The 26,643-nt window shown below is 42.2% G+C and overlaps 2 protein-coding genes across 2 annotated transcripts; both read right to left on the minus strand.

Annotated features, from left to right (window-relative positions):
* Positions 1 to 2,230: 2,230 nt before the first annotated feature.
* Positions 2,231 to 12,449, minus strand: SUMF2 (sulfatase modifying factor 2). Its single transcript, XM_084650865.1, has 9 exons — positions 12,275 to 12,449; positions 10,606 to 10,759; positions 9,446 to 9,560; positions 8,509 to 8,553; positions 7,208 to 7,358; positions 4,767 to 4,822; positions 4,106 to 4,190; positions 3,322 to 3,487; positions 2,231 to 2,445 (listed from the first exon to the last, which is right to left on the minus strand). Exons 1-9 carry the CDS (start codon positions 12,357 to 12,359, stop codon positions 2,349 to 2,351), a joined length of 954 nt encoding a protein of 317 aa, XP_084506991.1. The 5' UTR covers positions 12,360 to 12,449; the 3' UTR covers positions 2,231 to 2,348.
* A 1,897-nt stretch (positions 12,450 to 14,346) lies between these two features.
* CCT6A (chaperonin containing TCP1 subunit 6A) lies at positions 14,347 to 24,773 on the minus strand. Its single transcript, XM_084650933.1, has 14 exons — positions 24,584 to 24,773; positions 24,084 to 24,147; positions 22,909 to 23,043; positions 22,005 to 22,178; positions 21,715 to 21,818; positions 20,513 to 20,623; positions 19,756 to 19,915; positions 19,407 to 19,489; positions 18,881 to 18,977; positions 17,959 to 18,106; positions 16,360 to 16,493; positions 15,947 to 16,049; positions 15,146 to 15,218; positions 14,347 to 14,706 (listed from the first exon to the last, which is right to left on the minus strand). Exons 1-14 carry the CDS (start codon positions 24,718 to 24,720, stop codon positions 14,634 to 14,636), a joined length of 1,596 nt encoding a protein of 531 aa, XP_084507059.1. The 5' UTR covers positions 24,721 to 24,773; the 3' UTR covers positions 14,347 to 14,633.
* Positions 24,774 to 26,643: the final 1,870 nt, after the last annotated feature.

Here is a 26,643-nt window from a genome sequence, read left to right on the forward strand (position 1 = left end):
CATCTGTAAAATGAGGCTAATGATACTGACCTCCTTTGTAAGGCGCTTTGAGATCCACGGATGGAAAGTGCTGTATAAAGGCTAGGTATTATCCACTGAGCTCTTGCTTCATTTAGCTTTGGGGCTAACACATTTTTCACATTTAAAAAAAAAAAAAAAAGCCTCCCCCCTGGGCTGTAGTACAATTGGCAGTTTATAACTCAGCCTTTAATACAAGCTGAGGAAAACTTCTCTTCCTGTCCACCAAACCGTGGGGGGGGGAGTGAGGGGGGAAAGTTGTGACAAAACCACCACTCAAATTTGTGTCAGTAGGAAAAAGTGACCCGTCCAAATCCCCCAAACGGCAAAAGGCCACCTGCATGTGAAACCAGAAATCAGAGCCTTCATCTTAAGGGACTCGATTGGCTCCTTCCTTTCTATCAGGGATAGGGCATAGCCTGACCAGTGACTAGTATCTCACATAGCACTCTTCCTAGCCAACAGATTCCATTATGTCATTATCACGGCCAGCCTTAGTTACCACTGTTGTAACCAGTCAAGCTATAAACGATGCCTTAAGTGCGACAGGTGTTTTGTTTCCAAAGCTTTAATGCACTATGCTGAAGAGTAGCAATTCATTTTATGCATCTACAACTTAGGCTGAGTTTTTAAACAGCCTTTGAATGACGGAAAATGCACATTGCAGCTAATGGTGACCTGTGTACTGCATGTGTATTTAGGAGACATTTTAAAAGATATAGGGCTAATACACAGACCTCACACTGGGCAAAATGGTCAAGGGCTTCAGTTTATTTATGTCTGTTTTGTAAACTGTTTACAAGTCAATAAATAGGCTTCATTTTACTTAGCTGGTGTGACGTGGCATTGGTAAGCTAGTGCCTGTTGTATTCTGTCAAGTAACATATTAGGCTGGGATTTGTAAAGGGGCCTAAGACTTTAGGTGCCCAACTCCCACTGGTTGCCAATAGGAGTTAGATGTCTAACTCCTTTAGCTCACCCACTTTTGTAAACCTCAGCCGTAATGCTTAGCATTTATATTCAAATGCTTTACAGACAATAAGTAATTCGTCCTCCCAATAACCTTGTGAGGTAAGTATGTTTTATTATCCCCGTTTTCGAGGTGGGGAAACTGAGGCAGAGCTGAGGTTAAGGGGCAGATTGTCAGAGGTATTTATCAACTTAAAGATGGAGATAGGTGCCTAGTGCTTTTAAACCAATGGGAGCTTGATTTAATTCCCATTTTAAATCAACAGGCGTCAGATGCCTGGGTGTTCTTGAAAATCCCACTAGGTCCCATCTGCATTTTGGATAATCTGGGCACAAGAGACTGGCGTCAGGTCACCTTGGCTGTGTCTACATTGCACTTGCTTCCTAAAATTTCCCACCACGGCAGCATGGGTGATGATAGCAAGAATGGGAATGTTTGTGGAGGCTAGTCACTGGCACGGGCCTGGGACATTTAGGTTATTTACTGAGAATACAACTTTCTAACTCTAAGAACAGTGAAGCTCTGGAACAGGCTTCCAACGGAGGGGGTGGAATCACAGGAAGTTTTTAAGAACAGGTTGGACAAAGAGCGGTCAGGGATGGTCTAAGTTTACTTGGGCCTGCCTCAGTGCTGTGGCCTGGACTGGATGATCTCTCAAGGTCCCTTCCAGCCCTACAGTTCCATGATTCTAGACGCTGTGTTGTGGAACAGCGCTCAGAGCCGTGGCTGATGTACACTAGCTCTCCCGCCATCAGTGGCGCAGGTGGAGCTGCGACCACAGAGGATTGGGGTGGGGGGGTGGAGAAGAGTGTAGCGTAGCAAACCTAAAGTGTCCCTGAGTCAGAGCGGGGATTAGAACTCAGGAATTTCTGGCTCAGCCCACTCCTGTCTTTCTCAGTTACCAGCAGGAACAAGTGCAACCCTTGCTCACATGAGTAGTTCTTACTCCTACAGAGCCAAGTCCTGCAATCTTTACTCAAGCAAAACTCCCAGTTTTTTCCAAAAGGAATTTAGGCAAGTAAGAGCCTAAGCAAAGGCTGCAAGAGTTGACTCATGAGCAGCAGCATCCGTGTCCCTGGGACTACTCACGTGTGTAGGTGTTTGCAGGACTGGGCCCATGGGGATGGATGGCTGAAGTTAGCTGAAAAGAGAGCAGCAGCATCTTCTTAAAAAGTCAAAAAGAATTGAGACAACTGGACAAAACCACGCTCAGTGTCTACACTCTCCACTCTGACACTGACCATTAGTAGCAAATGTTTATTTTTAAAACTCGCCAAACTTTGATCCAACATAGCTGCAGGGAATCGCTGGCGTCTCCATGGGAGAAAACGTCTCAGGACCATTCCAATAAGTGATGTCATCACAGCTCTGTTTTACTCTCTGTTTTCCGACTCAGGATGTGGGCAGCACAGCGGAAACCCAGGTTATCTGAGGCAGAGTCTGGTGTGTTTCCCATCCTGGGAAAGGACAAAAAAAACCCTCCTATGTCGATTCAGTCATAGATTTTAAGGCCAGGAGGGACCATTAGATCCTCTAATCTGACCCCCTCAATGACACAGGCCATAGTGATCCCTGTTTTGAGCCAACTAACCTGTCTTTGACTAAAGCAAATCTTCCAGAAAGGCAGCCAATCCTAAAATGATACTGACACATGGGGCCATTTTCGAAGAGCTCAGCTCCAATGTAGGCACCTAAGTAAGTGGCCAGATTTTCAAAATAACTCAACCATCAACATACTGTGCTAATTAAAAAAAAAATCTGGCCCTTTAAATTAGGGGTCTAAATGAGAGCAGAGCATTTGGGAAAATCTACCACTTGATGTACAGAATTGCTGCAAAGGGGCTGATGAGTGATGCAGTTCCTCCCCCGGGCTTTTTAAATGAGATCTTCTGACAATAATTAATATGGAGAAGGAAGGCAAAGCAATTTAATTATTCAGAAATTGTCATTTACATAATCGCTGACAAAAATGAGTTTGTCTGTATGATTTAAAACAGTTGAACATTATTTCCCACTGTTAATTACACTTCATTGTTATAATTTCTATCCTTATGTTATTTTCCCCTCCCTCTCACACTGTTGTATTGGGTGTTATACACTAGCTGGCATCTGGCCTTCATTCCAGGATTGGCTGCTGTCCATACAGAATTTGAGAAGTGTTTGGGGATTTATTATTAATAAATAATAATAAAGTGGTCTTCACATTAGTTAAAAGTAAATAATTATTAAATAGCAAAAAGTTTTAAATAAATCTATGTAATGAAGGTTAAGTTACTATAAGCCCCCCAATGTGGTGCAAAATAGCACCTGGCCACAGCAGTAAGTAAACCTACCTAGTAGTAACAAGAGCTTTGTGATTGGCCGATCCGTCCACTGTGTCAATCCAAGATGCACCTCGCAGGACGTGCATTTTCTGGGCACGCTGCCTTGATACAGGTCCATGAGGTTGATACTCTGATGCAGTCCATTCCCAGGTGTTTCCTAACAGGTCATAGAGCCCTGAGATATAGAAATTGCTTAATTAGGATCCATAGGAGGACACATACACTGTCAATACAAAGCCCTTTTGGAAGCACTTTGGTGCAGTGAGGGTTGTTTAAGACGCCATCAGAAGAGCATGGTCTAATGGCTAGAGCAGGTGACCAGGAATCAGAAGCTCTGGGTTTTATTCCCAGCTCTAATACACACTCACCGTGACCTTGGGCAGATCACCAAACTTCGCTGTGACCATCTATTTAGTGGGGGTAATAATGCTTGCTTACCCTCAAAAGGACATTGTGAAGCTTAATTAGATAATATTAATAAAGTGCTTTGAGATTCTCAGCTGAAAAGCATTGCTGAAGGACAAAAAGTCATCAAGTATCATTATTATAAATCATTGCAGGCAATGTCATGCCTGTTGTGTTAAAATGTCTCATGTCAACATCAGCCAATTTAAACAGCATTCAGAAATCTCAATGTGCCCAGCATCAACATATCTAAATGCCAAGAAACTCCATGTCAGTTTAGGTTTTAAAGTCCAGCTACAATCTTAAGGCGTTATTTTATTATTTCTAAATTGAAATTAACAAAAGAATTCATTTGCAAACTGGGGCAAAGGTGCCTACTAGTCCATACCATAGTTGTTCTGAGGAGAGAATGCGTTCACTGGGGAAACACCATGGTAACCATCTTCTGCCGTATCAATCTTTGGGAAGATTCCCTGTGTGAAGAGAGGATTTTACTCAAAGAAAAAAAACCCAAATAAACCTCACCCAGGATGGCACAGAAAGGAGCTTGCGCTTTACAGAACCTCCTCATGCTTAAAATAATGGAAACAGTCTAACAGTTGTAAATTACACAACGTGAAGATATTTCAGTATGAGGAAACAATAGTTCAACCATTCCAAGTGCTAAACAGGGAGATCCCTCCCTCGTGAAACTCTGAACCTCAACAGCCACAAATGTTGAGGAATCTGGATTCCACTTCCGCCATAGAGAGCAGGGTGAGATTGCCACCTTGCAAGGATATTCTGTATAAATATTAAATATTTATGGATAAATATTACCTTTAAATTCTACATCCTGGAGATTGGGGGTGGAGGGGGAGGGAAGAGAGTCAAATGGTGGCAAATTTAACAACTGACCTGGGAGCCCTACCAGCTGATGTTCAATATCTTGAAGACAAGTCAGTATGATTTACTAGCTAAATGTTTCCTTAGGTCACTTTAGGACATTTTTCTTCATCAATAAGCCATCAAGACAACCCGTAACAGACATGATGGTATTAAGACCCTACCTGCCAGAGATTTGTACGATTTGGTTGAAATTTGTTCCCCCAAGGATATACTCTGCCTGTCAAAAAAGAAGAGGCGGGACCAATTATTTCCTTCCTGATCAAACCAGGATACCAGTAGGAACTGTCAGCTTTACCCTTTCTCGCTGATGTACAGGGACCAGTGCTGTTCAACATATGCATAAACGATCTGGCAAAAGGTATAAACAATGAGATGGCAAAATTTGCAGACAATACAAAATTACTCAAGATAGTTAAGTCCAAAGCTGACTGCAAAGAGTGACAAAGGGATCAGACAAAACTGGGTGAGACTGGGCAACAAAATGGCAAATGAAATTCAATGTTGATAAATGCAAACTGATGCATACGGAAAACATAATCCCAGCTATACATACAAATGATGTGAGTCTAAATTAGCTGTTATAGCACAAGAAAGATCTTGAAGTCATTGTGGATAGTTCTCAGAGAACATCTGGTCAATGTACAGCACCAGTCAAAAAAAGCTAAAAGAATATTAGGAACCATCAGGAAAGGGATAGATAACAAGATGGAAAATATTATAGTGCCACTATATAAATCCACGGTACGCTCACACCTTGAGGACTGTGATGCAATTTTGGTCACCTCATCTCAAAAAAGATCTATTAGAATTGGAAAGTACAAAGAAGGGGAACAAAAAAAGGTTGAGGTGTGGAACAGCCTCCATCTGAGGAGAAGTTAAAAAGATGGAGTGTTCATCTTAGAAAAGAGACGACTAAGGGGGGATATGAGAGAGGTCTATAAAATCATGACCAATGTGGAGAAAGTAAATAAGGAAGTGACTATTAGCCAAGACAGTCCAGGACACAACCCCATGCTTTGAGTGTCCCTAAACCTCTGACTGCGACAAGCTGGGATAGATGACCAGGGAAAGATCACTTGATAAATTCCCCTGTTCTGTTCATTCCCTCTGAAGCATCTAGCACCAGCCACTGTCGGAAGACAGGATACTGGGCTTGATGGATCATTGGTCTGATCCAATATGAACATTCTTATGTTCAAAAGGAAACCATACATTGGTTTTAAAAATAAACATTTTGACTCTAAAGGACACAGTGCATAGCTGGGAGGGCAGTCAGTGCCCTAAACTGCTTGTCATCAGCCCTTCTGATTACCACTCCTTTTGCCAGTTACTCTGGCGAGGATTTTCAAAGGAGCCTAAGGGAATTAGGCACCTAGAGCCTACTAAATTTCAATGGGAGATTTGAACATCTAGCTGCCATAGACTCTTTGGGAAAAAATAATCACAGTTTCTGCGCATAGTGATTTACAAACATGAACTACACATGGGGATCAGTTCATCCACCACTAAAATGCAGCTGCCTCTGGAGTAGGACACTGCCGGCTTCTTACTGTTGTGAAGTGAAGAGGAATATTGTACCTGATTGAAAATGCAGGGGGAGTTTTTAGGATGGACATTAATTTGGAGCTGGTATTTGACCTGGATGTCAGAGCTAATGTCTCTTCTCTTACGAAAAAACTGTGGGAACACAGGCATTGACACACTTGATCAAACCCATGGGTCCACCTGGTCCAGTATCCCATCTCTGACTGTGGCCAGCACCAGATGCTCCAGAGGAAGATGCAAGAAACTCCACGCAGGCCCATGTGAGATAATCTGCCCCACATGCAGGTCACATCTCAATCTCAAACAGAAGCTGGTTTAAACCTTGCAGCATGAGATTTTGTAATCCCTTCCCACACTCTTCTTTTAAATTTTGCATTAACTGTTATAACTCTGGATATTCTTGTTATCCCTGTAAACATCCAATCCCTCTGTGAATCTTCCTAAACTATTGGGACAAAGTCTTGGCTCCATCAAAGTCAGTGACAAAACTCCCGTTTGACTACAACGGGGCCAGGATTTCACCTGTGGCCGTAATGACGTCCTGTTGCAATGAGTTCCACAAGCTTTGATGTTCATATCTCAATTGTAAGTGGATCAAGCCAAGTTCACTTCTCAGGGCCATGCCTCATAACTGAGCACCTAATGCTATCCAGCTCCCTCAGGCAAAGCACATCTTTGTAGCCAACTCCAGGACAGCCCATTATTCCTGGCAGAATGCACTGCAAAGCATGAACATTAAGGGCCAGACCCAGCTCTCATTACTGAGAAGAGAATTTGGCCTCCAGAGCTTTAATCAGAGAGATGGCTCCAAAATGTATTCATGTAACTAATTTCATAGAGTCATGGGTTTTAAGGCCAGAAAGGACCATTAGATCATGTAATCTGACTTCCACCCACATCTCCCTGCGGAGACCAGAACCCCCCAGCAGAGGGGAAGGTAGAGCTTTGAGTCTGGTCCCCTGCCATCCCAGGCCACCCCACCATAGACTCAACTATAATTATTTGATGACTTAGTTTGGTTTGAAAGAGATCAGCTCAAAGAGCTTTTCTTACATACTCTCTAGTCCTCCCCTTGCAGCAAATTCCCACTCTGCCTCAGTAGGGAGTCTCTTCCCTTTCCACTTGCAGTATGCCTGTGCATCATTCCAGCTCACGTGTAGCACGGGGTAGTCCAGCTTGGTTTTTATCCCAGATCCTGGACCTGCTGGCTGAGGAGAATTTCATTTAACAGGTTTTCATTGAACCATAAAAACTTTATGTAAAATAAACCCAACAACAGGGAACAGTATAGAGTCTGGGAGGCCTACAATTAGACACATCATCTATGATGTACTGCCATGAGCATCCACCACTCACTTTGCTCTGCCTATCTGTAAAGTACTGAAATAGACAAGAATCTTGGACTTCAGGCGTTCAATGGCTTGTCAGCTAAGGTGGCAACACCTTTGAAATCTATGGGGGGTCGGGGGCAAGAAAAATCTGTGGACATATTTTTTTTAACACCAAAAACATTCATTAGCCCAAGACAACTTTCTGAAAGGCGGGGAGGGTACAAATGATAAATATTAAGTAAGACAGTCTGTGGCAGAGCAAGGAATTGAACCTAGGTCTCAGGTTAGTGGTCGAAATACTGGCCCAGCCTGCTTCACATGAATGTATAAAGATCATACTCTGAACTTCTGCAGGATTTGGAAATGCATCCTTTTATCTTTTTCTACATGGTACAGGGCAACTTGCCTTTGACTACTTGGCAGAAATCAATCTAACTAAAGACTGGAGGATATGCATCTGTCTCAGTTAAGGATAGACCCTCAGAGACTTGCGTAACACATAGACACCAGTTCTATCTACTCTGCTAAAAAGACTTGGCTGGTAGTGGAGTTTATCCCCTAGACAATGATCTCAAACAGGTCTGCAGATCAACTGTGGCCTGTGATCACATCCAGGTAGCTAACAGAACTCCTCCAATCACAGTGCCCCCTAAATATATAAACAAAACGGACAAGAACAGTGCATAGCCGGGAGGGCAGCGAGTGCCCTCAGCTGCTTGTCATCAGCCCTTCTGATTACCACTCCTTTTGCTAGTTATTCTGGTACGGATTTTCAAATGAGCCTAAGGGAATTAGGCACCCACAGCCTAGTAAATTGCAGTGGGAGATTTGAACATCTAATTCCCGGAGACTCCTCTGAAAATCACAGAGGAGTCTCTGCGCTTAACTCTCAATTTCCTCCTTTTATGTGAGTGGAATTGCTAACATTGTAATTAATGCCGTTTCTTCTCCCCTCTGAAGTTCAGCCCATAAGCAGACAGTCTCTGAAGCCCTATGGGATTGCAATTCGCTCCTTTGGACTGCTCACCTGTCGCCAAAATGCATTGTCAATCGGCAACCACCAAGGGGCAGACTAAGAAAAAGGAAAAAAAGAGACCAGATTAAAACACAATCCTGCCATTGAATCGTCCTCAAGCCTTGACTCTTAGTGCTTAACCCATTTCACAGCATGCAGAGTGTTTTTGAGTTGGATATGGTTAGATTCTGTGGCTGGATATGAGCAGCTGGTTCATTTTAAAGACATTTCGATAAAGCTCATAAGTAAGGTACAGGGGGCATCTGATTTTAAAAAGAAAATTCAAGATTTAAAAAACTCCTTTAAAAATGTAGGCTTCCCTGTTTGCAATTCTGTTGAATAAATATCAGGAGATGCCTTGCTCTCTCCATACTCGCCTAGCAGACCCTACTGTACATTCTGCAAACTGGGGCCTTAAATCAGGTAAGGCATAATCCTGCTCTTATTGGGGTCAACAGGAGTTTTGCTCTTGGTTTCAATGGGAGCAGAATCAGGCAGGGAAAAAGCCAAAATATTAAACTAGTTGTTACCCGGTGGTAGTATTCAGCAGAAAAAAAAAAATACCCATTGCAATCAACGAAGTCTTTCCCTCAGGGGTTAATGTTTATAGCAAGACAAACAAATAAAGGTAACACGGTCAGGAAATAAAGTGAAAAACTCCCCAGTGAGGAATCCAATTCCCTCCTAATCCCTGCGGTGTGGAGCCTAAGCTTTCCAAAGGCTTGCATTCCTTCTTCTGGGCACCTGGCTAGAGTTGAAGTTAACGTCTCCTTTCTTCACATAAGGCCACAACATAAATAGTAGACTTTTCAGGAATGGATCTGCTTGTATTTATTCCACCATCCGGACACCACTCTGAGTTCCAAGGACAAACACCACAGCCCTCTTTTCACCATCAACCCCATAACATATTGTTCATGTCACTTTACACACTCCAAATGCACTTTACCTCCAGTTTTTGGGTCACTTTTTTTTTCAGCTCTTCGGATACAAAATCCTCAAAGACAAAGCTCCAGCCGAAGGCTTCTGCTTCAGTTTTATATTTCTTTTCTCGAACAAACTCTCTGGTGTAAACATGTCAGATATAGGTCTCTGGGTAGCACTCCCACAAGGTTAACACCACAAAATTTAATGATCCACATGCATAAGAAGTTGATAAAAGTAAATGTAATTTACAAGAGCTATTCACACCATTTATAGTTTATTGAGCCCCTCCCCTAAATCCAATCAGCTCAATGGAGTTAGGTTTAGAGATGAAACTGACCCAGTTTGTATTGGTTGAATGGAACTGCTATACTGATGTGAACTTTTTTTAATGTTTAAAAACAAAATTTATTGAGTTTCTTTATTTAGATTTATTAAAACAAAACAACCCAAAAAACCAACCAATCAAGGCAGCAGAGTTACTAGAAGTTCCTATTCTAAGCTGTGAGTGCACTTTGCAAAAATTCACATTGAACAAAAGCCACATGCAACCACTTAAATCCACTGCTCCTATTGCAAATCTGTCCCCAAAATGTAATTATCCAGGGCAGCGAATAACCCTGCCCAATCTGTGTTCTATCGCCTCCCAAAATAGCTGAGAATCAAGATGAGCTTCTCGGCACGTCCAAAAAGGACTCATTAAGATATCAGAATGATCTCTGTGCCAGTGCAGGATAGTCCCTCCAATACATAGTCTAGTGCAGGGGTGGCCAAACTGCGGCTCCTTGTACAGGCACCAGGCTACAGGTGCCAACTTTCCAATGTCCAGGGGTGCTCACTGCTCCACCCCTGGCTCTGCCACAGGCCCTGCCCCCCATTCCACCCCCTCCCTGAGCCTGCCATGCCCTCGCTCCCCCCTCCCCACCCTAGCTTCCTGCACACCACGAAACAGCCGATCAGGAGGTGCAGGAAGGGAGGTGCTAATCGGCAGGGCTGCCGGTGGGTGGGAGGCGCTGGGAGAATTGATGGGGGGCTGCTGACGTTCTACTACGGCTGCCAACAAAGGTAAACTCAGCAAAGATAGCTTCAGTCACTACCCAGACCAACTGCATCTAGCTGAAAGTCTCCACCACCCTGCGCCATCCAGTCTCTGCAAACTAAGCAAACGCTAAGCGTAGGCCTCACCTGAAATCCCGGTTGGTGACAGGATATTTGTCAATACCAAATGACTTCACTGTCACTTCCTGGAGAGGCCCTTCATTTTTACCGTCAGGTGAATTTGCTCCCATTTGGAACTTCCCGCCAGGCAGTTGTACCATGTTTCCATCATCTTCAAAAACTATGAGAGATGTTGTGATACAATATAACATTAATTAGTAACAAAATCTTGGAGTGCGTACATTCTTCGCTAGAGGTATGTCTGCATGCTGGGGAAGGAGGAGAATAGAAAGTTGATAATTATACCTAGCATCTAGACAGTGCTTTATATCTTGAAAGTCCTTTGCACAGAGTACACTGAGCTTATTCCTGGTGTAACTCCATGGAAATCAATGAAATTATCCCTGAGAAAAATTTAGTCCATTCACTCATTCTCTCTACTCTCCTAGGAGGAAAACAAGGAAGTATTGTTATCTCAATTTTACAGCTGGAGTAACTGAGGCAGAGAGGCTAAGTGACTCACTCTAGGTCTCTTAATATGCTACAGGACCACTGCTGCTGAAGATACTGATATCTGAAAGACAGCTCCTCTGCATGGCAACAGATTAACCACATAAAGGAATCAGACTAGCAGCACAAAACACCCCCAGCCCACACAGCCTGGATCTGCCCTATGAAAGTTTTGTAAATGCACAGAGGTTTTATTGTGAAGGAACCATTAGAGAACCTACACTATGAAGGGTTCACTGAGGACAACTGCAGCTCAATCTGTTGCTTTAGATTAGAGTCAGTGGTTGGTTGATGGCAATTTATAAAGAGCAGCATTCCTGGGTATTGCTTTGAGTATTCACTCCTGGCATCTAGTCTCGCTCATCAGTTTTTACATGCAGGATTTCAGGCCACCAAAGGAATCTCCTTTGAAAGTATTCAAGGTCTGTCACTTTTCAGCTGCATCAAATGACCCAGGGATTCACGAGGGAAACTCTGAAAGGAGTAGCCCCTCCAGAGATGGGCAGGCCCAGGATTAAATACTGTGTTAACATATTTAGAAATGACTCTGCAAACCTTCAGAAAGAAAGAGAAGGGAAGAATACATCAGAGTGGGGAAGTTACCAGACCTTCACAGCTAGGAAACAAATTTGGGCATGGGGGTACGAAGAAGGGAAGATGAGTAGGAAGGGAATTCCCCTAGCCTTCCCAGCATCACAAACATCAGATCTAGAGTTGAACTTTGTGGGGTATCCAGGAGGATTCTGTCTTAAGCTTGCACTTTAGAGTCAGTGAAGGGATGGATCTCCCAGCTAACTTTTCCAAAGTTTGGAGGTGGGGGTGCTGGTCTCTTTTTACATTGCTCATTTCACCTAACTGCTGGAATAAGTTTAAGAGTTTGATACTGGTTCCTTCAAATCTATTTAAAAGGGAACAGATGGGCCCTTTCTTCCTTGTTTTCAGGCAGTTAAGGATTCATTTTAAGGCAGTACTTCAAGTCTCTGTTCCGGGAGAAGGATTTAGGGTGGTAAGAGTCAGGGAAGACACTTCCTTGAAATGAGTTCCGGTTAATGCAGCCCCTGACAGAAGGGGAAAAAGTCATTAAGTGGGGGCAGGCACCACTTATTAAGCTCTGCTGCAATGAAAGAGTATAAAGGAGGTGGAACGGAAAGGTGGAGCAAGGCATGCTTTGGACACATGAACTCACCTTGCAGACTGGAGCTGCTCCCTAACACACAGGTGCCTAACAGGAGAGCCAGCTGCACTCTCCCAGCAGAGGAGCAGGGTAGCATCGGGGACAGGAACAGGAGATAATTAGAAGAGGAGGTGGAAAGGCTGCCTGTGACGCAGAAAGGCTGGGTACTGGGCTGAAATGCTTCCGGGATCTCCGGCTAGAAGGGAGGCCAGTCAAAGATCTTCCCGGCCCGAGTCCCCGCCTCCCCCTGCATGGAAACGAAAGCCGGGGGGTGATGAAAGGGGAGGAGTATGTGCACAAGCGGCAGCAGAGAAGCTGGCTTCTGCGTACATGGAGTCGGTGTGGAAATTAAGTCATATTTAAGCCATAACCAAAACCCAGCCCGTGCAGGATCGCTCCTGACGGTGCATTAAATTAGTGCACAAGCCATTTGGTGTTCAAGAGGCAAAAGCCAATCACTTTTCACTGAAGCGTTTTCCTTAAAATTGTTACCCAGAATACCTAGGATCCCTCATTTAAAGAGGGGAAAATATCTTACCCTTCCCCCCCCAAAAGCAAGCCTAAAATCCAAACCGATTTTGGGCACTTGACACTTTTCACACTTTCATTTTTGTGCTTCCTGGTCTGCTTTGCATGGGTTTTCATTACCATGACAAATGAAAGGTGTTTTGATTTTTAAAACATGAGGGAAGGGAGGGGACTGTAGGCTCCCATAGACGCAGACCATCCTACAGATGGCGTAGATCCTGGAATGGTTTTTCCTTTTTTTTCTTTGGAAAGTGACTAGCCTTTATATTGCGTCCCTTTAAATGGGGAAAGCACTAGTTACCCTACCTGCTCAGTCAAGAGGACACAGCATTTCAATTCTTGAACCTACTCTTACTGAGATGTTGAGATTTTCTGCAGAGGAAATTTTGCAGTTTTAGAGCCTCTTTATGAGCTCTTCCATACACAAGTACAGAGGCTTGCTTTTTAACTCAACTCTCCAAAGACTGATTCTTCAGGTAGTGACGTATGACTCTAGTGTTACAAGATATTGTTTCAGGATTTTGCTTTTACTCAGTAGGCCTCATACTGTATTCCTTGTTCACCCAAGCTCCATGGTGGGGGATAATGCGCAAGGAATTATCAGATCAATGCCCATATTCACAAAAAAACAAATGTAATAGGATAAATTAGTAAGCACGGCTAGAGTTGAAAGAAGTTAAACATTTCTTGATTACCATTACAACAAAAGGCATGCAAGACTGAAGCTAGAAGTTCTGTAATGTGGAAAACAGAACAGGCAGGCAACTGAAGTAAGAATCTACATTACCCACAGTGATATCAGGCCAGACCTCAACCAGTTGATCCCATACTTGAAGTTTTGATGGCATTGCAGCTGGGTCTAGTTCAAGGTTTGTCAAAGAGTTCCTGTCCATCCCTCCCCCTAAACTCCTCAAGCTGCTGCTCAAGCAGCTTGTGTCATTGGTGAATTCGCATCGGAGTTATCAGATTCTGCCAATAAAAAAACCCCCAAACACTCTAGGAACTTGCCAGCAGGTTTGTGGACTATTTTAAAAACACCCTGGATTGTAGATCACCATTATACATTGCTAATTAAATTCTAAGAATTATGCCTATAAATATGCACAGCTTTCCCCCTATAGATCTCATATCACTTTACAAATGAAGGTGTTGTTTACCCCCGCCCCACACACTTTGTAGACAGGGAAACTGATGCATAGAGCTGACATTAACGGCCGTAAATCAGTCGCATAGCTAGGAAAAGAATCCAGACTGACACTCACCCAGTGCAGTGTCCTACACATTAAAACATATTGCCTCCCAGACAACTAAAAGGTATTCACAAATCCTATGGAGACTCTCCACTCTTAGCAAATCTTCCAAGCTTCAAAGAGTTTGGTGCAATCCAATCTGCATGTGTACATGAGCCACAGAAAGTCATCCCTGCTGGGGGTATTCTAGCAATATCCAGAAAGAGGTGTACAGATAAGTGACATTTCCTCCCAGCTGACAATTACATAAATACATTGACCTGTCCCACATTAGCCATCCCAAGCAAAACTGACACCACTACAAAATAAGCACAGAGCAGAATTGTTTATTGGGTAAAAAGACTGTTGTACATTTCAGTGCAATTAAGAAAAAAAATAAATAACTGATTTTAGAACCTAATATTTGAATAGGAGCGAATGTTTGAGAGTGGCTATGTATACTCCAAAGAGAGGGCTACTTCTGTTACTGTGAAGATCCACTGGAGGCTGGAGAAAATAATGCCTGTAGCTGGATTTTTTTTTTTTTTTTTTTGAAGTTACTTAAGGGCATCTCCCTACTCAAGGCAACCATCACAGCAGAGGGCAGATTCAGTTCAACCTTTGAGAGACGACATTCCAGCTCGCATAATTTCATCAACCAAAAGAATGTTGCTAGCGATCACCGTGCTAAAAAGATCAAAACATTGATGGTCAAAACTTCTGCATTATTCTACAGTTCCTCCAAACAAGAGTACCAACTGCATGCATCTCCCCCCCTTCAGTCCCCACTTCACACACCCACTCTGTAGATTATGTTCTACATTCACTAACTTGTTAAAAAACTTGTACCGGCTGTTGAAGTGTCATTCTGTAAGTTATTATAAACCAATCTTGGCTTATTTAAGAAGTTTGATTTCTCTATGGCAGACAGAGGTGAAACAGATATCAAGACTAGTCATTTTTATAAAAACATGTGAGTACAATATAGTTATATTTCTACACTGTACATTTAGATAAAATATTTCTGTAAAGATTAACCCATCCCATATCAATCCATCAAATTTGACTAGTAGCAATGGAAGCCTATTTTAATTTAAAATTAAAAAAAAAATTACAAAGAATTTACCATGAATGAAGTAGTTGTTTTTTGACATTATAATTATCCCAAATTCCAGCTGTCGCCGCCACCATTGGTTCACCTGGGAATGCAAAATAAATCCCCTTTTAAGCAATTGATGCATTTTATTAATGTAGTTCAAAAATCTTGTTACAGACAATAGGAAATCACAAGACATTAACATGTTCTCCCCCCACCCCCACCATAAGAATGGCCATATTGGGTCAGACCAAAGGTCCATCTAGCCCAATCTCCTGTCTTCTGACAGTAGCCAATACCAAATGTCCCAGAGGGAATGAACAGAACAGGTAATCAAGTGATCCATCCCTTCACCCATTCCCACCTTCTAGCAAAACACTTGCTGCTGCCACCAAGAGGCAAACCAAAGCATCTCCTACTTCATACTAAACACTGGCCTTCATCTTTGTGTGCCCATATGTTACAATGAAAAATACACTTTGTAAATGGAGTGTCTGAGCCTCCAAATGTGGAGCAGTGGCTCACCATGTCAGTTAATTCTCTTGCATAAAGCTATATTGAAATTAACATTATTCATCACGAGTGAAGTATTCTTCTAGGAAATATTCTTCTTGTAAATCTAAACAACTAAAGAAGCTGCTGATTGAAAATCTGCCAGAAGATCTTACAAAAATTCCGCCAGTCTTGAAACATCTTTAGAAGCTAAAGCATGATGGACTTGCTGTACATTAAATAAAAGCTCCATTTCCTCCTCAGCAGAAACAGCACCATTTTGAGGGCTCAAAGCAAAAATTAATCCTAATTGTCTGAACATATTTTAAAGTTTCTTACCAGTGTTCAGATCAACTCCAATAAGTTGTCCTGATCCTGCATATTCGGCCAGAACTTTCACTAGTGTTTCCTGGGGGTCATAGCCAGAGTTCTGCGCAAGAACCTTGGAGGGGGAAGGAAGGGGAAAAAAAAAGCACATTGTATGTATTAAACTTAAAGCCCTGTATGTTGTTTCAGAAGGTGCATCATTAACTGTTAATCTCTACCGCAGCTCCCAACATATCCCCCTGCTGGTATAACTCAGACAAAAATTAGGAAGGGTATACATCCTTGCCTTCAGTTCAAAACATTACTCATGTCTGTCCTCTGGCAAAAGACTCTTCAGTGAAGTGGACTACTGCTAAAACAGGTACAATTTTCTACACTTTATAACTGCTCTGAAACTATTACTTTAACCAAGAGTACTTTTATACCTTAGGAATTATGAGCAGAGCATCAGCAAAGGCTTGAACTCCAAACTGGGCTCTTCCTTTTACATTGGGCTTATGTTTCACAAGAGCATCAGCTATTGCCACTTCTAATGCACCAGCTCCTGCAACTACACATCCTGTAAGAGATAAAACACACTATGTAGTCCAATTGTTTGATAGGCTGTACACTAATTTAAGTTAGTGGTCATGAAGCTCCCACAGAGACAAAAAGAGGTCCGTTTAAGATTTGCTGACTGTAGTGAAGAGCTCCAAGCTTTTACTGGGCAGAGAGAAAGCTAGGAAGTTGAAACAAAAGCGTGTATGTTTCTATCATATTCACTAAAAACATGCCAAGACGGTGGTGGTGATTTTTAGTAAAAATCTTACTAATTGGCCAGCAGTTATATTTTAGGCCCACTGTAGACATTTCAGCAAGACAGCAGAAAGTCAAGTCAAGATTATTAGTATTACATGAAGTAATTTAAATAAAGCACCAAGTCTACACATATTAAAAGGTTTTCACATCAACAGTTTGCAGTTCTCATGTGTCATTTTTAGTTAAAAAACATCTAGAAGAGCTGCTTTGTTTTTGTTTTCTCCTTCCCTTTGAAATGGAGATTGGAATAGAAGAGAAGCAGCAATTCTACCGTTTTCTTGGAATAAAACTCAGGTTTTGGTAACACCATACATATATACTAATTCAAGATACTTTAAACAGATTTTTGAAAAATGTGTTACCGGTTCATTATTTCCACTGATAAGAAATGCTGTTCTAATGATACTTCCCAGCATGAACTCTAGACTGATAATGCAGAGTAATAAACTTTTAGATGACTGGAAAGCAAGCCTTTCCTAGCCCTCGTCTATGCTTCCAGAGGCATAGAGGGTATATTACATATAGCTACACACAGCAGTGAAAAATAGTCCGTGTCCACACTGCAGTATGTAGCTACATGTGGCAGTGTAGCATGGGAGGCACTGCTTTGGTGTGTAGAGATTTATGTAGGGTAGATTACCTAGGGTTCTGGCATGTCTATTCAGCCAAGCAGTGCTTCACGGTCTACACTGCTCTTTATATTTGTGCTAGTGAGGTGTGTGGTGTCTGTACTCTATATGCTGCCACACATGTAGACATACACCTTGCAGCTAAAGGTATGTATTTTTTATTCTTCCCACTTCCAAAAGCACTGAATTTAATTAGATCTAAAGTTTTAATAATTTTCCCTGCAGTGATTAGAGCATCTTGTACTAAGAGTATTCCAGCAACTTTTAACTGCAGTACTTAACTTATTCCCTTTCTTGGAGAAAGGCAACATGCAGCTATTGTGTCACCTAACATGTAACTTCAGTTACAATAACTGACCAAATGTGTGCCCATCTTTCCTAAATACTCACTTTAAAAACAGCAAGGCACTGGGAACACTTCAAGTAGAAGTGTGCTTTAGCACAGAGTCTGTATAAACTATTAACAAAAGCGAACAATTTATCCGTATCACCCGACAGAAAAGTACAGGCACATAGATGTGCATTGGCAGCTGTTTTGCACATTTCAAGATGTGCCTCATAAGACCTTGCTAAATGAACCACCACCACGAGACTTACCATCCTCAATAGCATTTTTGACAGCACGTAGCCCATCTCTTACTGCATCCTTGATTTGTATGAGCGTATGTTTATTTGGCCCCCTGATCAATAGGGTAACAGAGCGAGGGTTGTCACACTTCTCAATGAAGGTAAACTTCTCTTCACCCTATATGCCAATAGCAAGTTTCTAATATCACATTTTTGCTTAACAAAAAACCCCACAGTACATCCATGTAAATCACTAAATGAAAAATATTTAACTATGGTGCATCTGAGTATTTTAAGACCGATGTCAACAAGAGAAGGAGGACTTGTGGCACCTTAGAGACTAACCAATTTATTAGAGCATAAGCTTTCGTGAGCTACAGCTGAGGAAGTGAGCTGTAGCTCACGAAAGCTTATGCTCTAATAAATTGGTTAGTCTCTAAGGTGCCACAAGTCCTCCTTTTCTTTTTGCGAATACAGACTAACACGGCTGATACTCTGAAACCTGTCAACAAGAGAGTTATTCAGATAAATTAATTTTATACTGAACCTTTCAGGAGGGGAAGAGAGAGAGAGAAGGGGAGAAGTTTGTCTCCTCACCCTCAGAAGCTGTTCAGATACCTTCTCAATGATATTTTATCCTTAAATAGAGAACAAGTTTATTTTGTTTTTTCCTTTGGTTCAATTTTATTCTTTAACCCCAAACACATTCTACACATGACAAGGAACAACAAGGACAAGAAGTCCCAGTGACTTTTTATGAGACTTCCATTACTGCTCTCAAACTTTTAAATGAATTCTCATGGGCACCTAAATGCAGGCAAAGACCTCCATATGTTTAGAAGTAGCAGAATTAACAATAAAGCCTGAACTGAAAAAGACTGCTGCAGACACCAGATAGGAGCCAGAGGAATATCTAGTTTAGCCTTGGTTAGAAGATGAAGGTCTTACGCACCAGTGTATACTCGTAGACAAGACCAGCATGCCCCAAACAGTCAGCAGTGAGGTCATCCACAGAATTCATAGCCATACCACCACAAGCAAGTGTCAATCTGAAAAAGGATGTACATAAAAACACCTAAAGCATGTTACATTAAAAAAAAGTGAAAAGAAGCTAGAGAATCTTAGTTGTGTGAATAGTCCTGAGTGAAGATGCTTTTCACACCATGCCATATATTGTTATAACATATAGGCTGGTCTCCTTATTTGTGAATTTATTTCAAGATATTAAGGTTTGTTTATTCAGGGGATTTATTTCCTAGTGTTCAAGTTTAAAACAATTCAAGCCTCTTCTATTCTACTCAGAGTTGAAAGCTTACTGTAAACATGGTTTATACTGGACCGACAGTTTTTACTCCTGTAAGAGGTGTATGTGCTTGAGCTAAAGGGATATTTTATTTCAGTTTTGAAAGAAAATATACAATAAAGTAAAAATGGAAAGAGTGAAAGTCTAACACAAAATTCCTTCCCCAAGAACTGACCTCTCCATGTTCCTCCTTTTTGCTCTGCGCAAAGCTACTATTCCTTCTTTTGCAAGTGCATCCAAGGAAAATGGGTCAATTCCCTATAATCAAAGGGAGAAGTACACATTAAGAAAACTAAAAATAGAGATTCAGTCCAGCACTAAAGACCAAATTGTACATTCAGTTCATACAAAAGTTAAGTGGGAGGTATGCACACTTATCTGAAAAATACACTGCTGACCAAGCCTGACTAGGGTTTGTCTGAAGAAGCCTATACACTTAACTGAAAACAAAGCATCAGGCCTGCCAAGAATGCCAACATTTTAAAGTAATTTTTCCAGTTACTTCGTATTCTCATTTATCTCACCTTTTGATTGATCACAATAAATCCTTTATTTGAATCACCACAGACTCTCTTTTTCAAATCTATGATTTTGTTCACTCTGTCTTCAATGAATTTTCTCTCAGCTTTTACTAACTTCTCTCTTTCTTCTGCACTCTTATAGAAGAATCCCGAGCTCACCTCTCTGAAAAGAAAAAAAAAAAGAAATTGTTCAACATTACTACTAGTGCTCTAGAGTGTTAAAATAGCAGAATCTTAAAATCAGAAGGGGACTTAACTTACATGTTTCAGTTAAGACATCAATTAGCTAAAATTACAGTACAGCACTATGAAGTGTACAGTCCTTTTGAATACATGTAAAAAGGAAAAGGATTCCTTCCAATGCAGAGGCACAGTACAGAATTATTCTAGCACAGAGTTATACCAAGGTAACTATGAAGTATACTTGGGTGTTCACTGTGCAATGTAAGACTTGTTGGAGGCATAAGGGAGACTTTGTCATTCAGTAAGCCAACAGAAGGGACGATTATGCTAATGTGTCCACAATCCAGCCCACCTCAAAAGCCAATTCATCACTCCACTAGTTTGGAGTTAAACATTTGACTTCATTTCCTCCTTTTACACAAAACCAGGCTAGTTCTTTCTCTCTCTCTTTTTTTTAATAAAAGGATATTCTAAAGTATTTATTACTCTTAAAAGGTTTAAGATACATATGCAAATATGAATTCACACTACCAGAGTCAGGTATATTTCTTCCCTTGTCTCACTGGCGACTACTTACGTTTTTTCGTATTCTAGTGATACATTGCAAGTAAGGATGTAAGCATCTTCCACTCTTTTCTTCATGTCCGGATGACGAGCACCATGGTCCAAAACAAGTCCTCTAATCAGCCTGTAAAAAGTCAGTAAGATGACCTGTAAGAAATCCTTTATACACAGGGTAGGAAACTTCTGTTTTCCTGAAATGTAGTCATAAAACTCATACTATAGTTGAGCAAACAGATTAACTACCATACTGTCACATTAAGAATTCCTTGGATCATGTATCCTACTTGTATGGACATGCTAACTTTACACAAAGCATACCATTAGGAACAAGTGAAAAGGAAATATACTCTAGCATAGTGTCTGACTGCATTAGCTACTGAAGAAGCCAATGCAGAATTCGTCCATGCCACTCAAGTTAAATATATCTACACTTCTTTGTATTTTCAAAGAATTTTGAAGCATTATGGTTCTCGTAACATGTAATTCTGATAAGATTTTATACATCTTCACTTAAGAGGACACTTAAGACACATTAGGAGCCACCCCGTGCTGCCAATATTTTAGAGTTACAAAAGGTGGAGAGTTGGATTCCTGTTCACCTTCCATTTTTGATTAGTCACCTAAAACTTACACTTCATCTATACTGGAAGTGGACTTGCATTCCAAAAAAGATGGAATAGTTAAAAAGGAATAAGACACTTCATGTTTTTGACGCTGACAACTGTTTTAAAACAATCTTTGAAAGTGAACAGTTGTATACATGTACCTAATGTACATTTTATACTTGAAATGAATGTGTAGTGATAATGATGTTCAGAAAAGTGTATCAGAAGAATACAGTCAGATCCTCCAGCATAAAGGGACATGATTTAGTCTCACTTGTGTCCAGTCCCTCCAGGCCTGTTAGAAGATTAGCAAAACAGAGATTACAGGAAAAAGGCTATTTTTCAGGTTATTTATTTTGTAATTCTGACAATACCTAGCTATTCGTCAGTTCTGTAGTTTTCCCTGCGTAGTCAGTTTCCTCTTTTCAAAGAAAAGAGGGGTAAGAAAAACGGGAAAACGCAATTGTAAATTGACAAAAAATTGGCAGAGGGACTCAGAGGTGGTATACTACCCCTAAAGCTACCTTCAACTGTTTTAAAGCAATTAAGTTTCAAGCTATGATTAACCTTTAAGTACAGAATGCATTACCAACATTTTATAGCTACCTACGCTGTTTCAGTTTCCGATTTGTGCTTCATCTCCATAATCTCAACCATGTAGAGGTCAATAGGCTCATCTGGTTTTCTGATTGCCAAAACAGCATCTACTACAGCCTGAAATAGGAGAGAATGCCTCCATAAAAAACAATGCATTCGTCAAAAAAGCAACCCAGCCAGTATTTCCTCAACGTGCATACATTCTCACCCCTTCCCCAAATAGTTACAGAACAAGCTGAACACCTGGAGTTCCTTACACAAAAGGACAGTAAGGTAGATGACAGACAACACATGCACACTTGCCTCTGTTAAGATATCAGCAAGTTCTGCATGAACTTTAGTACGCAGGGACGTTCTGGCAACATCCACAAGTGTCTCCCTGTCCATCTCCTTGGTTACTTTGACTTTCTCCAAAACTTCAAGTGCTTTTTCCTTTGCAGCTTCAAATCCTTCGGTGACTATTCTAGGGTGCAAGCCCTAATTTTTTAAAAAGAGTTAAGTAACAGAATGAGTTGACTGAAAACTCCTATTTACTAGTTTTACTTGAAAAGTTAAGATTTGAAGTGTTATCTCCAAACTTCGGATACCACAAACACCCATGACTTTGGTGCTGTAAGACTGAAGTTAGAATTTGCATGCTACAGAGAAGGGAAAAAAATAAATAAAATAAAAATTGTACTGTCCTTCTGAATACATGTAAAAGGAATGGCACTCCTTCTAATGCAGAGGAAAAGTACAGATTATTTTAGCACAGAGTTATAGCCAAGGGAACTACAAAGCACACTTGGGTGTTCACTGTGCAACATGAATTAATAAGGTATCAGCCTAAGTTTCCTGGCACACACTGCCAGCAGCGATTCCTTACTCTAGGAAGGTGCCTCTTATTGTCATACAATTAGAAAACAAGAGCTTTAAATTCAAATAGAAATAAGTCAAAAACAAATTGGTAGATACAAGGTACATCCTGCATCTATCATAGGTGGTTTCAACCTGTAACAACGTAACCCTGGCTAGCTGATCATCTGTTTTAGTTTTTACCCAATGTATTTACACAATAAAAAGTGTCTCAAAATAAAATAATTCTGGAAGAGCTGTAACACCGGAAGCCTTTTTTTATGAACATGAAACATTAACTGCAATGACGCTGAACAGCCTCAAAGGAAAATGTTCACTCATTTTCTTATGAAAGTGAAAAATTCATACGTACCTCGGAAATATAGAGATCTGCCTGCTTCAGCAGCTCTCCAATGATCAGAACATTTGAAGTGGTACCATCTCCAGTGATGTCATCCTGTGCTGTTGCTACTTTTGCTATCAAGGAGGCTGTTGGGTGTTGTATTTGCTAAACAAAAACAAGACACTGAACAATAAATCTTGAATTGTTATGGGAGTAACTATCTGAAACCAATTTAACCTGGCCAGTGCTTACTTTTCACAACCACTAGTGCATCTGAATGATTTTGTTTTTATTACTTTAAAGTGACACCATCTAATTAAAGAGTCATATTTAAAGAACCAGCTATAGTGGTCATAGACTTTGCATAACTCTTGTTTTGACCAAAAAGCAATGAAAATAAAGAACCAAAGCACAGCACTGGTTTCTTCAAACATTAAGAAGTCCTTATCAGCCGAGTTATTCTAAAAGGACCATGTATACATGCCTGACAGTGACCCGGGAAAGGAGAAAAAGGATGTTATTTTAAGAAGCAGCACAGAAAAGTTAACCTTAATGGAGTAGACAGAACATACAAGCACAGAGTAGACGGCATTTAAAAGTGTGATGTAAAGTACAGTACAATGAAAGATTGCTGTAATATTTCATTTAGCTAGCATGTGGCAGGGAAACTACAGTGTAGTAATGGATCTGTGTGTAGCAGAAACTCACACGTGGACCACACCCACCATGCAGCCCAGTACATTTTTCTTTTTTAACTTCACACATCTGTACCTTACTACCTTTGGCCTCAGTTCTGCATGTACATCTGCCCAGAGCCCTACTGTTTGCAACAGAAATGCAGGCCTCTCCCTGATCAGATGCAAGACTAGGACTTTAGAGACATACCAGTGTTATGTGAACCAAAAGAAATTTTGGGTAAACAAGAGCATATTTAAGAGTAACAGGCAGGATACTGAATGAAAGATCTACCCCTTTCTGAAGTCTGAAATCGGTAAACAACAAACCAATGAGGCAACGGATATATTTTAACTAGGGAATTAACAACTTTCCTTTATGGTTGCCAACCCATGAGATTTAGCAAACATCTGCCCAAAACTACCGCTGCCTTCAGCCACTGTATGAGAAGCCCCGTTCATCATCGTTACCGCACAGAGCTCCAGCCGCTCTGTTCGCCCCAGGGGGTCGGGGGAAAGGGGCGCACTCACCATCTCGTGAAGCAGCACGTTGCCATCCTTGGTAAGCTTGATCTCTCCAGCCCCGGACACCAGCCTGCGAGGGTCACAATGCAGAACAGTCAGCGGCTGCGCAGCCTCCGCCTTGCCCCGCACCCCAGCGGCCTGCGCGTGGCCCAACCCCAGCGCGTGGCTTAACCCCAGCGCGTGGCTTCCCAGGCGCCTGCACGGCCACGGGCCACCGGCGCGGCGCGGCGCAGCGCAGCCCGGCCAGGGGGCCGCGGCTAGCGCCAGCCTCCCGCCCGCTGCTTTGTCTCCAGCGCTCTGCGCCCCCCGGCCTGCGGGAGCCCGAGGCTGCCCGGCGCCTCCCGCTCCGCGCGGGGCCGGCGGAGAGCCCGCCAGTCACGGCGGACAGCGGCTCCCGAGAGCGGCCGGCCCGGCTCCCCAGCGGGCCCCACCGCTACACCCGCCTCGGCCACGCGGCCTCTCCCGGGCCCCCCGCCTCGCCTCAGCCCGGCCCCCGCGGGTCTCACATCTTCATGGTGCCCTTGGGGCCCAGATTGGTCCGCAGCACGTCCTGCAGTCCCCGGGCCGCGCTGATGTTGACGGCCAGCGCCGCCTGGGCCCGGGCCACCTCGGCCTTAGGGTTGAGCGCCTTCACCGCCGACATGTCTGCAGCAAGGCCGGGGAACGAGAAGGCTCCAGCTACCACAGCCGCCGCCCCGCCCTTCTAGAACACTCCGCCGGCGCCAGCCCCGCCCGCCTCCCATTGGCCAGGCCGAGCCGGCTGCAGGACCATTGGGCAGCTCGCTTGTCGTTCGTTCCCAGTGCCCACCCCCTGCAGAGGCGCTCGCGGCCGCTGGAAGCCGTTAATATGCAAATCTTCGTAATCACGTGCGCATATTTTAATTAATATACAACGAGAGCTCATTAATATATACAAAGTTATTACTGTACAATAGGATGACCAGAAAGCAAGTGTGAAAAATGGGGACGGGCGGGGGGGGGGGGGTAATAGGTGCCTATATACGAAAAAGCCCCCAAAATCGGGACATCTGGTCACCCTACTGTACAACCATGCCTAGTCATGTAGGATTGCGACTCAATATATGAATAACGTAATTAACATGCACAAAATAGCTGGTCACAGTTATAGCTATTTGTATGCAAATCAAATAATTAACATGCCTCTAGGTCATTAATGGATATATTACTAGTTAGCAATGGCAATCCCCCAGTTACTAAAATCACAAGCTTGCCTGAGTTAGAAATTAGCCAAGTTTTTTTTTAAATACTGGATTAATATTGAAATTAGCTTAATGAATAACAGATAAACTCAATTAATATTTCAAACAGCCTTCTTTGCTCTCCTTGCTACTGCTATACCCTTGATGTGCTGCTCAGAGTAATAAGCAAATGTCCAGTATTGCCAATCCCCAATGTTCAAAAATCATGAGTCAGGCTCCAAAAAACTGAGATTTGCTTTAAAATCCTGAGATTTCACAAATAATAAAATTAAGAGTTTTTCTTTTTATTTGCCTTGAATTCTGAATCTTTAGGGTTCCCTTTTTCAAGATATTATCTGTAACTATGAAGGCTCGAAACTTGCTTGTTTTAGATGAAAGTTGAGATTCTCAGGTAATCACAGGACTTCAGGAGCGGAGGCTTTAAGAAAAACAACAAATATTGCGAGACTTGTGTACTTGCAATAAAATCAAGAGAGCTGGGAAGACTGAATGTCCTCAGCGGGGTGTTCATTATAGTAAATTCTACAGACTAGCTTTTCAAAGGGGCCTAAGGGAGTTAGGAACCCAACTCTGATTGAAAGTCAATGGGCTGTGGGCACCTAACTCACTTAGGATCCTTTAACACACACCCCCCAATCCTCAGTGGAACTATTCATAGAGTAAGCACCATTGGCCATATTTTTAAGGTATTTAGACGCCTAAAGATGCAGATAGACAACTAGTGGTCTTTTCAAAAAATCCTAGGTGCCTAACTCTCATTCACTTCAGGCACCTATCTGCATCTTTAGGTGTCTACATACCTTTGAAAATATGGTCTGTCCTCAGGGGGACTAGTACAATAGTAGACGCAAACCTCTGAGTGTAGTAGCTCACATACGTAAACAATACACTTTCACTGGGAGAGAAAGGATGGCCTAATGACTGAGGGACTAGTCTGAGATGAGGGAGACCTCTGTTCAATTCCCTGGTCTGCTATGGACTTCCTCTGTGACCTTAGGCAAGTCACTTAACTCCTCCGTGCCTCAGTTTCCTATATATAAGAGATCCCAGAGAGGAGACAGGTGCCTTTGGAATAATACTGCTCATTGAAATATCATGATATAATGCCCCTATGACTGAAGTGGTTACAGGATACATAGATACCTCCACTGTGATTGCAGATGCCAGATTGTCAAAGGTAGTTAGGTGCCTCTGCCCTTGGTGGGTCTAGCTACAGGCCAGATGGTGGTCGATCCTGTGTGTCCATACAGGAAAGAAAACAAACACCCCCTTTACTATTCCCTCTTCAAGCAAAGCACACTGGGTGGGGGGGGGGAGCAGCTTCTGCAACAGTCCACTCTGCCCAT

Source organism: Lepidochelys olivacea (assembly GCF_965140295.1).
Source record: "Lepidochelys olivacea isolate rLepOli2 genome assembly, chromosome: 17".
Classification (NCBI taxonomy): Eukaryota; Metazoa; Chordata; order Testudines; family Cheloniidae; genus Lepidochelys; species Lepidochelys olivacea.

Excerpts from the sequence above, each read along its gene's own strand:
- SUMF2 (XM_084650865.1), bottom strand. The coding sequence starts at position 12,359 with ATGCTACCCTGCTCCTCTGCTGGGAGAGTGCAGCTGGCTCTCCTGTTA. Across the intron at positions 7,359-8,508 it reads ACAATGCATTTTGGCGACAG|CCAGCAGGTCCAGGATCTGG; the intron begins GTGAGCAGTCCA and ends AATTCTCCTCAG. Across the intron at positions 2,446-3,321 it reads AAAGCTCTTGTTACTACTAG|GATGGGAAACACACCAGACT; the intron begins GTAGGTTTACTT and ends GTCCTTTCCCAG.
- CCT6A (XM_084650933.1), bottom strand. The coding sequence starts at position 24,720 with ATGTCGGCGGTGAAGGCGCTCAACCCTAAGGCCGAGGTGGCCCGGGCC. Across the intron at positions 22,179-22,908 it reads CAGATCTCTATATTTCCGAG|GGCTTGCACCCTAGAATAGT; the intron begins GTACGTATGAAT and ends TTAAAAAATTAG. Across the intron at positions 14,707-15,145 it reads AAACAACTACTTCATTCATG|CACGGTGATCGCTAGCAACA; the intron begins GTAAATTCTTTG and ends TGATCTTTTTAG.